Genomic DNA, 13,993 nt, shown 5'->3' with positions numbered 1-13,993 from the left:
ATGGTATCTGCAGCAGGGAACATTTATACAGGAGACCAACAAAAAAAAATTAAAGTGTTTTTCTTTAATGCTTAGACATGATTGCGTAATGTGCCAGGCTCATTCACACTTCAGTTTTCCACTGACAAATTCTATTTTTTTTTTTTTGCTGACCGATGATCCACAAAAACAAAGGTGCAGACACATTCCTATTTTGCTAAAAACCAGCCACTCAAGCAAATGGAAGCAAATGGGTCAGTGAAAAAAAAAAAAAAAAAAGGTTAGAGCTACATGGATGACACTGTCCAGATTATATCTGCAGTAGCCAATTATTCGAGCTCATTGGCCTAGATTCAACTGCTTTGCACCAAAATTGTGGCAAAAACTTTTTGAAGAGTCACTAAGTTCTTGCAAAAGTTGAGCAACTTTTGTTAGTTCAACGGTATGTTTGGCCAAAAAAAAAAAAAAAAAGGACACGCTGCAAAAACCTTTTTTTGTTGGGAAAAAAAGGCGCAGGAATTCAGTTTACACTGCACAGCGGAGAGATTCTAGTGGCATTTCCCGCTCTTGGCACATGCAGTGTTATTCCGGGAATTTTCTACTGATCTCCAAACATAAATGTATATATTTATATCTTGCCTGGCTTTAAAGGATGGCTGTCACCAGAAAAAAATGCTATTAACCTGCAAATATGGGGTTAATCTGCAGCATAATTGCATTATTATGCTAGCCAGAGCCTGCACATGGCCTTAGGCTATATGCACACGCTGCGGATTTTGCTGCGGATTGGCCTCTGCAGATTCGCCTCTGCAGATTCGCAGCAGTTTTCCATGCGTTTACAGTACTATGTAAACCTATGGAAAACAAATCCACAGTGCACATGCGGAAACGTAGCATTGTTTATTCCGCAGCACAATTCTTTGTGCGGATTCCGCAACGGTTTACACCTGCTCCATAATAGGAATCCACAGGTGTAAAACCGCAGGTGGAATCCACGGTAAATCCGCAGGTAAAACGCAGTGCTTTTTACCTGCGGATTTCTCAAAACAGGTGCAGAAAGATCCGCAGAGGTTCCATCTACGTGTGCACATACCCTAACACTGCAGAGAGAAAACTAACCGTACTCTCCCCAGCACCGTCCCCGTTTCAGTCACCGCTCTAAATACACAGAGCGGCAGCAGTAACCGCATCCCCGACACTGACTGACACTGGCTCTGCAATGGGGCTGGCCTAACGCTGCGGAGAGAAAATATATCTTTCCATTCTCTCTCTAGTCACTTGGAGAGTAAAGTTCTCTTTGATCTGTGTTTGTCTGTTGCCAAATACATTGATTTCACGATATAACTAACATTATTATAGGGAACCTGTCACCAGAAAACCCGCTATTAACCTGCAGATATGGGGATAATCTGCAGGTTAAAGGGACTCTGTCACCTGAATTTGGAGGGAACAATTTTCAGCCATAGGGGCGGGGTTTTCAGGTGTTTGATTCACCCTTTCCTTACCCGCTGGCTGCAATATTGGATTGAAGTTCATTCTCTGTCCTCCGTAGTACACGTCATAGCAGCAGACAAGTTTTTGAAGCTGCTGGTGCCTCCACCGTCCCCAGAACAACAAGACGCAGGGTCCTTCAGAGGTGCGTAAGCCATCCTGTCGACCACCTCTATCCACTGCACACAAGCAGAAACGGCTCCAGTGGGCCAAACGATACATGAAGACTGACTTCCAAACTGTTTTGTTCACCGATGAGTGCCGTGCAACGCTCGATGGTCCAGATGGATGGAGTGGAGGATGGCTGGTTGATGGACACCCCATGAAAACACGGCTAAGGCGCCAACAAGGAGGAGGTGGAGTAATGTTTTGGGCTGGAATCATGGGGAGAGAGATTGTCGGCCCCTTTATGATCCCTGAAGGGGTAAAGATGAACTCCATAATCTATGTGGAGTTTCTAAAACAACACTTCCTGCCATGGTTCAAGAGGAAGAACCGTGCTTTCCGCAGCAAGATCATTTTCATGCATGATAATGCTCCGTCTCATGCTGCAAAAAAAACATCTGCATCTCTGGCTGCTATGGGCATAAAAGAGGACAAACTTATGGTGTGGCCACCATCTTCCCCTGACCTCAATCCCATTGAGAACCTCTGGAGCATCATCAAAAGGAGTGTCTATGATGGCGGGAGGCAGTTCACATCTAAGCAACAGCTCTGGGAGGGTATTCTGTCCACATGCAAAACAATTGAAGCAGAAACCATCCAAAAACTGACAAATTCAATGGACGAGAGAGTTCAGAAGCTTCTTTCGAACAAGGGGTCCTATGTGCAAATGTAACATCACCTAGAATAACGTTTTCACTTGAAAACTGTTTGATTTCATTATGTAATAAGCTGATAATGCTTATAACTTCACAATTGACCATTTTTTTGTTCAAAATTTTAAAAAAAGGTTGAAAACTCTGCTGTGCATAATAATTTGGAACATGCATTTTGAATGTTTATTTTTTTTAAAAAGATACTGTTTTCATAGGCAGTTTGTTCCAAAACATTGCAATTATACTAGAATAGTAGATGACTGGAAAATAACAATGACTGCAATTCAGATAGGTAATTTAGAGAAAATATGAGGAAATATTATTTGCATAATAATTTGGAACAGTGTAATGGCGGCCTTAACGGACTGCGTTTATGCCGCGGTGTAACGTAGTCCGTCTAACGGACCCACTAACGTAATGTGAACCCAGCCTTACCCTGAAATCGTCGGGGAGGAGGGTCTTTCCTTTCTAATCAGACGCAGCACAGCCGTCACTCCGGGTCTGTGCGCGCCGGGTGCCGCCTCCTCTTGCTGCATTATCGTCCCCGGAACCTGTGCATTAAGTTTTTTTTGCTCGGGCGAGCACCGTTGCGCTTCCCTTTGTACTTACAGCGCAGGCGCCGGGGACGATAATGCAGCAAGAGGAGGCGGCACCCGGCGCGCACAGGCCCAGAGTGACGGCTGTGCTGCGTCTGATTAAAAAGGAAAGACCCGCCTCCCTGACAGTTTCAGGGTAAAAGGGGGCACATTTTATAAGTGATTATTTCAGCGTGTGCAGGCATCATAATTAAAAGAGCCACCGTGTCAGAATGCAGCATTTGTGCTGCACAAAGTGGCTCTTTTAGTTACAAACGCCTGGGGGGAGGGGGGGGTGACAGGTTCCCTTTAAAACCATCCCTGAATTTGTATTAATTTATATATTTTTTAAATTGAACAACTTCTTTAACCCCTTTCCGATATCAGGCGTAATAGTACGCCGATGTCTGATTCCCTCCCTTTGATGTAGGCTCCGGCGGTGAGCCCACATCTTTTCGGCACATGTGAGCTGTTTTGAACAGCTGACATGTACCTGGAACAGCTGCGGGTGGAATTGCAATCCACCCGCGGAAATTAACCCGTTAAATGCTGCTGTCAAACTCTGACAGCGGAATTTAACGCACGCTTCTGGCCACCGGGCCGGAAATCCGCCCACCGGTGACCCCCATCACGTGATCGTCACCTGCGGGTTGGCATGACAACCAGAGGTCTCCTGGAGACCTCTATGGTTGTCACTGCCGGATTGCTATGAGCGCTGACCACCAGACAGTAAATCTACTACATGGGTCATTCCATGTCAAGTGAACCAATGATTTTTACCACTATATTTTTAATTCTTTTGAGATTTTGTTATTTGGTAATAGTGTGTCAGAGAATGCAAAATGTGAAGAAAAAAAAATTCTAGATTTTTTTTTTTATTTTTTATTGATTTTCAAAGTTCGGAAAAAGTGCGAATTTCGGTGTTGCCTGCCTTTACATTTCTCCCCATAACTCAGGCTAGAAAAGAGATAGAGAAACAAAATAAACACCATTCTACTCAGAACTGTGCAGGCTTTCACGAGATATGTCACAAGAGTATCTTTGATAATATTTTACCTATGCGAACGCAAGCGCAAAACTTTAAACCGCATTTCCGAAAAAAAACGTTTAATTTAAAAATTTCAAAAACTGCACATGTGCCTGCTATGCTCCTATTCACATATGTACCTAAATACAAGATGGGATCATGATGGGATCATATTTAAAAAAATAAAACTATTACAGTGTCAGTTCAAAAATCTTGATTTCAGATCTGCTCAGCTTGTGGTCTAACAGTGTGAGGTCTAACAGTGTGAGGTCTATATTTACCAAATAATCCATGATTGCTAGATATTACGGTATTATTTATTATGTTACAGAGTATTAGAAGCAGGAGAGGACAGAGGAGAAGCTTTGTTAGGGCTGAGGATGACCAGGGGTAGACAGTGACTGCAGAGCAGATGACAGGCCGGCAGCTCGGGCCTCCAGAGGCCGTATTCACACCAAATCTTATCACCCAGGCAACTCCTCAAATGGAGGGAGAAAAATATTCTTAACATCCAGTTCATGTATTGTACAAACCAGGACTACGGGGGGGAGGAGGAGAGTTTGTTATAACATCAGTTACAGGAAGCAGAAAGGGGACTCAGCAATACCGGACTGTCATCCCATGTAGTGGAAATAAAGACCGTGACGTCCATGACGTGGTAGAAGGCGGCACAAGATCGGCAATGGATGACACAACTGGTGATGTGATCTGTGAATATGATTGGCGCTGGCGGCTACTGACTCTCCAAACATTGTGAAAATGAAGACGTAGAAGTGACTTTTTCTGCACCTTCTGGTCCAGCGCCGTCCTTTGTGTATCCAAGAAAATCAGACATTGTAAAAGTGAACAAAAATCAGATATAACTCAGGTGGAGCCGAGCACCATGACAGCCGCACATACTCTGACACAGAAGGAAATGGCCATTGCTAGTGAGCGCTTATGGACAAGATCACATTTCACCCACTAGAAGGGACACATTGATGAGGCCAGTGTAAAAACCTACTAATTGTTTGATTAGTTCATATTTTATAGAACGAGGATTTAACTACTGGACTATTCTTCTTAAACACTTCAGAAATGACATGTTTAGTGATATAGTAGAAAAAAAACCGTTCCATGTATAAATAGGTGGTAGAAATATTGGTTCTTTTAATCTTGTTTTTAACATATAATTAGGATCAGACTGTATTTAGAAAACCACACTTGAGGATGTGATCACCTTTTATCTTTTGGCTTGTTCAATGAATTCAGGTTGAAAATGCTGAGCACGTTGTGTTATGATGATTAAGATGTATTTATTCTGGCACTTCAGTAGTTTTTTGTGTTTCTTTATTGATACATATAAATGCTGAATGCAATAAGTTGTAATTTGAAAAGAAAAAAGGAAGAAACTCACACAAACATAAAATCAGATGATTCAAGGCTTAAAAAAAAAAATACAAATGTGATAGATCCCAAGTTGAATTCCAGTACAAATATAAACAAGGACACACGTAACACACATGCATGTTTTCACAATTTTAAAACATACGTTTTTTTCAGAATTGCGCCTCAAAATTTTTAATTTGATTTCTCCAAAACAAAATATAAAGAAACATAGTCTTGTGACATATCAAATGAAAGCCGGTACCGTTCTGAGAAAAATGATGCCTCTCCCACCTCTATATCTTAATTCTAGCCCGAGATATGATAAAAAATGTAAAGCCATACCAGGCCAAAATCCATGCTTTTTCAAAACTTTAAAAATCTGTAAAAAATTAACTGATGAAGAAAAAAATTCTAAACTTTTAATTTGTAATTAACTAAAGTTGTACTTCATAAAAACAAAAAATAAAAAAAATCTAAAGACGTAAGGTAAAAAAAATATTCATATTTGGATCACTTGATATGGAATGACCCACATACAGGTGATCTGATCATCACCTGTATGTAGCAGAGCAGATCGGGTTATGGAAGCTTCTAGTATCTGGAGACTATTGAAGCATGCCAAAAAAAAAATGTTTTTAAAAATATTAAAAAATAAAAATAAAGTTCAAATCACCCCCCTTTCGCCCCATTCAAAATAAAACAAACAAAAAATACACATTCAGTATTGCCGCGTACAGAATCGCCTGATCAATAAAAAAAAAAACATGCTATACGGCGCAACAAGAAAAAAAGTCAAAAGTCCAAAATTATGTTTCTTTGGTAGCGGCAACATTGCATTAAAATGCAGTAACAGGCGATAAAAAGAACGTATCTGCACCAAAATGGTATCAATAAAACAGTCACCTTGGAACGCAAAAAAAAATAAGCCCTGACCAGACCCAAGATCACGAAAAATGGAGACGCTACGAGTCCTGGAAAATGGAGCAATTTTATTTTTTAAACAAAGTTTGGAATTTTTTTTCACCACTTAGATAAAAAATAGCCTAGACATGTTTGGTGTCCATGAACTCGTCATGACCTGGAGAATCATAATGGCAGGTCAGTTTTAGCATTTAGTGAACCTAGCAAAAAAAGCCAAACAAAAAACCAGTGTGGGATTGCACTTTTTTTTGCAATTTCACTGCACTTGGAATTTTTTTTTCCTGTTTTTGATTACACGACATGATAAAACCAATGGTGTTGTTCAAAAGTACAACTTGTCCCGCAAAAAAACATAAGCCCTCACATGGCCATATTGACGGAAAAATAAAAAAAGTTATGGCTCTAGGAAGAAGGGGAGCGAAAAATGAAAATGCAAAACCAAAAATACCTCTGGTCATTAAGGGGTTAAATTAACGTCTCCTTATTTAGGAATTAAAATATGTTGGATGATAGGATAAAAGCTTTCAGATAACCACCGATACATGATCAGGTGTAATGGATCTATCCATCCTACAAACATGTTCTATACATAGTGTCCATTACGTGAAGGGTTACATAAGATTCAGAACTGCAGCCCAACAAAAACAAGGAAAGTCCGAGAGTTATAACAAGACTATTTCAGAAACGTCTCCATGGCGGACAGAAATAGATCTGCAATCTCGAGGACGGCAAAGTGTTTCCCCTGATCACAGAAGACACCAAGGAGCTTACTGGTCAGAGCAGCTCCAGCCAATGTTACTAATGTAGAAGTCTCATCTTACTCCACATGTCACAATAATCCACCGTTCCCTGTAATTAAAGGGGTTGAGCCCTTTCAGAAGTTTTCCCGTCTTAGTAAAAGGGGTTGTCCAATCTTAAGCACAGCACTCTGTGAGGACTCTCCGATGCTGGCACTGGGAGCGTGACTTAAGGTACCGTCACACTCAGCGACGCTGCAGCGATATAGAAAACGAGCCGATCGCTGGAGCGTCGCTGTTTAGGTCGCTGTAGAGACATCAAACACAGCAGCTCCAGAACGATGCAGGAGCGATCCTGTGACGTAACGGTGACTCATTTATCGTTCTCACAGGTCGTTAGCTCCATGTAAAACATTGCTGGCATCGTTGCTTTTGCTGTCAAACATGACGATACACGCCAACCTGACAACCAAATAAAGTTCTGGACTTCTAGCTCCGACCAGCGATATCACAGCGGGATCCAGATCGCTGCTGCGTGTCAAACACAACAAGATCACTATCCAGGACGCTGCAACGTCACGGATCGTTGTCATTCTTGTTGTAAAGTTGCTGAGTGTGAAGATACCTTTAACCCCTTCACCCCCGGAGCTTTTTCCGTTTTTCCGTTTTCGTTTTTCGCTCCCCTCCTTCCCAGAGCCATAACTTTTTTATTTTTCCGTCAATTTGGCCATGTGAGGGCTTATTTTTTGCGGGACGAGTTGTACTTTTGAACGACATCATTGGTTTTAGCATGTCGTGTACTAGAAAACGGGAAAAAAATTCCAAGTGCAGTGAAATTGCAAAAAAAGTGCAATCCCACACTTGTTTTTTGCTTGCCTATTTTGCTAGGTTCACTAAATGCTAAAACTGACCTGCCATTATGATTCTCCAGGTCACTACGAGTTCATAGACACCTAACATGACTAGGTTATTTTTCACCTAAGTGGTGAAAAAAAATTCCAAACTTTGCAAAAAACAAAACAAAACAAAATTGCGCCATTTTCCGATACTCGTAGCGTCTCCATTTTTCGTGATCTGGGGTCAGGTGAGGGCTTATTTTTTGCGTGCCGAGCTGGCGTTTTTAATGATAGCATTTTGGTGTAGATACGTTCTTTTGATCGCCCGTTATTGCATTTTAATGCAATGTCGTGGCGACCAAAAAAACGTAAATCTGGCGTTTCGATTTTTTTTCTCATTACGCCATTTAGCGATCAGGTTAATGCTTTTTTTTTATTGATAGATCGGGCGATTCTGAACGCGGCGATACCAAATATGTGTAGGTTGGGGTTTTTTTATTGATTTATTTTGATTGGGGCGAAAGGGGGGTGATTTAAACTTTTATATTTTTTTTTATTTTTTTCACATTTTTAAAAACTTTTTTTTTTTACTTTTGCCATGCTTCTATAGCCTCCATGGGAGGCTAGAAGCAGGCACAGCCCGATCGGCTCTGCTACATAACAGCGATCATCAGATCGCTGTTATGTAGCTAAAATGCAGGTGTGCTGTGAGCGCCGACCACAGGGGGGCGCTCACAGCCACCGGCAATCAGTAACCATAGAGGTCTCAAGGACCTCTATGGTTACAATGGAGGAGCATCGCCGACCCCCGATCATGTGACGGGGGTCGGCGATGCGCTCATATCCGGCCGCACGGCCGGATGCGGTAGTTAAATGCCGCTGTCTGCGTTTGACAGCGGCATTTAACTAGTTAATAGCGGCGGGTGATCGCGATTTCACCCGCCGCTATTGCGCGCACATGTCAGCTGTAAAAAACAGCTGACATGTCGCGACTTTGATGTGCGCTCACCGCCGGAGCGCACATCAAAGCGGGGGTCCCGACATGTGACGTACTATTCCGTCACATGTCGGGAAGGGGTTAAAGTATTTGATTTGCATTACAGGGAACCTGTCATCCCCCCCCCCCCCAGGCATTTGTAACTAAAAGAGCCACCTTGTGCAGCACTAAAGGCCCCGTCACACATAGCGAGATCGCTAGCGAGATCGCTGCTGAGTCACAAGTTTTGTGACGCAACAGCGACCTCAGTAGCGATCTCGCTATGTGTGACACGTACCAGCGATCAGGCCCCTGCTGCGAGATCGCTGGTCGTGTCGGAACGGCCTGGGCCGTTTTTTGATCGTTGAGGTCCCGCTGACATCGCTGAATCGGTGTGTGTGACACCGATCCAGCGATGTCTTCACTGGTAACCAGGGTAAACATCGGGTTACTAAGCGCAGGGCCGCGCTTACTAACCCGATGTTTACCCTGGTTACCAGCGTAAATGTAAAAAAAAAAAAAAAAACAGTACATACTCACCATCTGATGTCCGTCAGGTCCCTCGCCGTCTGCTTCCCGCTCTGACTGCGTGCCGCCGTACAGTGAGAGCACAGCACAGCAGTGACGTCACCGCTGCGCTCTGCTCTCACTGTACGGCGGCACTCAGTCAGAGCAGGAAGCAGACGGCAAGGGACCTGACGGACATCAGATGGTGAGTATGTACTGTTTGTTTTTTTTGGTAACCAGGGTAAACATCGGGTTACTAAGCGCGGCCCTGCGCTTAGTAACCCGATGTTTACCCTGGTTACCCGGGTGCTGCAGTGGGACTTCGGCATCGTTGAAGACAGTTTCAACGATGCCAAAGTCGTTCCCCTGATCGTTGGTCGCTGGAGAGAGCTGTCTGTGTGACAGCTCCCCAGCGACCACACAGCGACAAAACAGCGACGCTGCAGCGATCAGCATCGTTGTCTGTATCGCTGCAGCGTCGCTGTGTGTGACGGGGCCTTAATGCTGCATTCTGTCAAGGTGGCTCTTTTAGTTCTTGTCCCTGCCAATGCTGAAATGATTGTTTAGATAATTTGTCCCTCATACCTCGAAATTGTCAGGGGGCAGGGCTTTCCCCCCTTACACAGACGCACCACAGCCGTCAGTTAATTCCTCATTTATTCTGGGCGCCTGCGCTGTCATCTTATGCCTTGGGCATGCGCAGTTAGCACTGCCCATCCAATGACATTGCATGATGCCTTTATTATTGCGCCTGCGTGGACGCGCGGCCTGAGATCCCGCCCCGCAGTCTCTTCTGATTTATTCACACTGCGGGCTGGGAATCTTGGGCATGTCCAGTTGTTCTCGGCGGCTCTCCCTCTGCCTTCCTCCTACTGTGCAGCGTCATAGGAATCGAGATAGGAATCGTCAGCTATGACGCTGCACAGTAGAAGGCGGAGGGAGATCAGGGAGAGCCGCCGAGTGGGATCTCGGGCTGCGCGTCCACACAGGTGCAATAATAAAGGCATCATGTGATGTTATTGGACGGGCAGCGCTAACTGCGCATGCCCAAGGAAAAAAACTACAGCGCAGGTGCCCAGAATAAATGAGGAAGTAACTGACGGCTGTGGTTCTGGGGGGCTGGGGTGGGGGGTGACAGGTTCCCTTTAATGCAATCACAGGCCGACTAGACATGCATGGCCTTGCTCAACTCAAGCGTACTGAGTGAGGCCGGACACAGTCTAGTCTGAATGTGGATGGTAGTATGCAAGTTGTATACTCGCTCCCGGAGAATCCTCAAAGCGCGCAGTGTGCGATAAAGAGTGACTGCAAACTTGTAGCCTAAGGTCAGAAATCCGTTTTTAAAACAAACTGTTCTACTCTCCCTTCCCAGGCCCAGTCCCCAACGCCTGTTGTCTGCTGAGCTGGCCTCATTTTAAGAGTGCTGCAGCCAATCAGTGAGTTAAGCAGCTCCGAGCTGTCAAGTCAGGCAGAACCGCTGCTCTCAGCTGTTGGTGCTATCGACAACACTTCAAACAAGAAGACACCAGAAGCTATGGAGACTGGCCACTGAACCAGGAGAGGGTGAGAAGAGGCTTTTTATAGGAAAACTTTACACCCTTTGCATATAATGGAGGGGCTGCCTTTTCTTTGAAGTGGTAGTTCCCCCATGGTTGCATGCCCACTAGCCGTATTTCAGTCTTCTCAGTCCTTAGGCTACTTTCACACTTGCATTGTGTGATGTACGTTGCAATGCGTCGTTTTGGAGAAAAAAACGCATCCTGCAAAGTTGCCCGCAGGATGCATTTTTTCTCCATACACTTGCATCAGCGACGCATTGCGACGGATTGCCACACGTCGCATTGGTCATGCGACGGATGCGTCGTGTTTTGGCGGACCGTCAGCACAAAAAAAGTTCCATGTAATGTTTTTTCGTGCGTCGCGTCCGCCATTTTCAAACGCGCATACGCGGCCGAAACTCCGCCCCCTCCTCACCGGACTGTAAAACTGCATCCGCTGCCAACGTCTTGCAGCGTCCGTCGGTACGTCGGCCCGACGCATTGCAACGGGCCCGTACCGACGGATCAGTGTGAAAGTAGCCTTATCCACATGCAGGTCACTTGACAAATGGTGAGGTTTTAATACTAGAGGTTAGGATCAGCCCGAATAAGGTCACTGGTGTGGTGGGATGGCTTTTACTTTTTTTTTTTTTTATCACAATTATGTTAACTAAGTGTCCCATATTATTGTCATGCTCTATTAGGGTATGTTTCCACGGTCAGGATTGGCAGTGCTCTGGATGCAGATCTGTCCACAGTGCTGCCGGCTTGTACGATTGGCGGTTCCGGATGTGTTCATTGAACCATTTGGAATCACCGCATCCTAAACATAAATTACACAGTCTATCAGTCTCCGCAAGAGAAATAGATATGCTGCGGTCTGGAAAGACGTGCCGCATGTCCGGTTACGCAGGGATGCCGGAGGGGTCCCAGCACGCATAGTGGAGAAGGGATTTCATAAAATCCCCTCCACTATGCTGTAACATCTGGTCGCTGCGTCCAATCCTCTGCGAATACTGACCATGGAAACATACCCTTAGGCTATGTGCCTTGAGTAAAATTTCTGCATCTCTTGGCAGGAAAAACAGCTGGAAAAAAGAAAAAAAAAAAACACAATGTTACCTGCGTTTTTGCCTGATTTGAGTGAAGTCAATGGTGAAAAACACCGGGCAATAAAAAAAAAAACGCACATAACCGACATGATGTGGATTATTTTCTGCACCAAATCTGTAAATCACAAATAAGCAACATGTGCATGACACATCAGGTCTCATTCACTTTGCTAATTATATATAAAATATATTATACACACACAGCGACTACACCGCCAGTATGAAGATAGACATATGGATTTGAGATCTATAAATTTTGCACACAGTATAAACAGTAAGGTGTGAGAGAAGCAACTGAAGAAAAAAAAAAACAAAACCTTTATTGATATTAAAAACAAAATTGCCACAGTTAACTATTAGGTCTACTGGCTCTGGCGGCGGGGGTCTCGGCCCTGGCGGTGGGGTCTCTGGCTCTGGCGGCGGGGGTCTCGGCCCTGGCGGTGGGGTCTCTGGCTCTGGCGGTGGGGTCTCTGGCTCTGGCGGTGGGGTCTCTGGCTCTGGCGGTGGGGTCTCTGGCTCTGGCGGTGGGGTCTCTGGCTCTGGCGGTGGGGTCTCTGGCTCTGGCGGTGGGGTCTCTGGCTCTGGCGGTGGGGTCTCTGGCTCTGGCGGTGGGGGTCTCTGGCTCTGGCGGTGGGGGTCTCAGCCCGGGCGGTGGGGTCTCTGGCTCTGGCAGTGGGGGTCTCGGCCCTGGCGGTGGGGTCTCTGGCTCTGGCAGTGGGGGTCTCGGCCCTGGCGGTGGGGTCTCTGGCTCTGGCAGTGGGGGTCTTGGCCCTGGCGGTGGGGTCTCCGGCTCTGGCGGTGGGGTCTCTGGCTCTGGCAGTGGGGGTCTCGGCCCGGGCGGTGGGGTCTCTGGCTCTGGCAGTGGGGGTCTCGGCCCGGGCGGTGGGGTCTCTGGCTCTGGCAGTGGGGGTCTCGGCCCTGGCGGTGGGGTCTCTGGCTCTGGCAGTGGGGGTCTCGGCCCTGGCGGTGGGGGTCTCGGCCCTGGCGGTGGGGGTCTCTGGCGGTGGGGTCTCCGGGGTTGGGCTGTCGCCGCTCTAGCTACGTACCTCAGTGACTGCGCCCAGCACCGGCCTGCTAGGAGGCTGGACGTACATGAGAATCTATAGTAATGGGGACGAGCACAATGTGCGGGCGCAGGACGATATTATCACTGTGGCAGCTATGTATGTAATACCAATAAAGGGTCAGTATTAGTTCGCAGCCCGCGCTCTATACACAGCAGTGAGAACAGACTTCAGGTTTTCAGTTATTGATACATTTGGTGACACAGACGTGCATTGTATTCATGTACTGCATATACGCAGACAGGTATCCACACCCCGCCGCCAGCAGGGGGATAGGGCACTCTCAGTCTCGGCCACGCTTCCGCACACAGCCGCCGTCACACGCCGGTGACATGCCCCGTGGAGCAGGAGAGGCCGCAGACACCGGGACGTGCACCTCACAGCAGGCCTCGGCTCCCGCGCACCGCGGTCACACAGCCTCTTATACCGCAGGCCGGTATCTGCGCGGCACATCGTCACCGGGCACACCGAGCGATACATCCGGGCCCCGCACTCCTCGCCCTGACGGCCTCACCTTAGGGCCCGCTCTCTGCGAAGCGCCGGACGTCTTCTCCGCCATCTTGCGTCGCTACAGCCCTGCAGGCTGAGTAATCGAGAACAGAAGGAGGTGTGTGCACGAGCGGCCAATGTGCCTTGAAGCCGATACCAGAGCTATCGATTCCCAGTAGAGAGCAGAGCAGCGGGTTGTGCGGCGCTGTGATGACGTCATTGCGCTGCGTGCTGTGTGGGCGGGCAGTGAGGGCTGCGGCTGTGTGGGCGGGCAGTGAGGGCTGCGGCTGTGTGGGCGGGCAGTGAGGGCTGCGGCTGTGGGGCGCCCCCGTGTGTCCCTCCCTCCCTGCGGCAGCGCCTGCCAGTGCGGACACTCAGCTCAGTGGTGACTGCAGTGGGGCTGTGCGGGGAGACTCTCACCACTGACGATGGCATGGCGGAGATTCCAGGAGCTGCTCGGACTAGCTCCATTCTGGGCTCCCTCTAGGACAAGCTGGGAGGATTCCTGCAGTCAGGGCCTCGTGCACACTCACAATTGTAATAAAAGTTGCATTG

General features: G+C 46.8%; 1 protein-coding gene across 3 annotated transcripts in view; it reads right to left on the bottom strand.

Moving 5' to 3' along the window:
• The window catches only part of U2SURP (U2 snRNP associated SURP domain containing), a 112,112-nt gene extending 98,383 nt beyond the window's left edge, over positions 1-13,729 (bottom strand). Inside the window, exon 1 of one of the 3 annotated variants that reach the window (XM_077290802.1) lies at positions 13,464-13,729. In XM_077290802.1, coding sequence (XP_077146917.1) covers positions 13,464-13,508 — 45 coding nt within the window. In that variant the 5' untranslated portion in view covers positions 13,509-13,729. The remainder of the gene's footprint in view (positions 1-13,463) is intronic. The other 2 variants (XM_077290803.1, XM_077290804.1) reach the window with 2 other exon arrangements.
• Between the last annotated feature and the right edge of the window lie 264 nt (positions 13,730-13,993).

The sequence above is a fragment of the Ranitomeya variabilis genome, chromosome 2 (genome assembly GCF_051348905.1).
Source record: "Ranitomeya variabilis isolate aRanVar5 chromosome 2, aRanVar5.hap1, whole genome shotgun sequence".
Taxonomy (NCBI): Eukaryota; Metazoa; Chordata; class Amphibia; order Anura; family Dendrobatidae; genus Ranitomeya; species Ranitomeya variabilis.
Note: the sequence above shows the minus strand (reverse complement) of the source record. Positions and strands in the feature narration are given on the sequence as shown.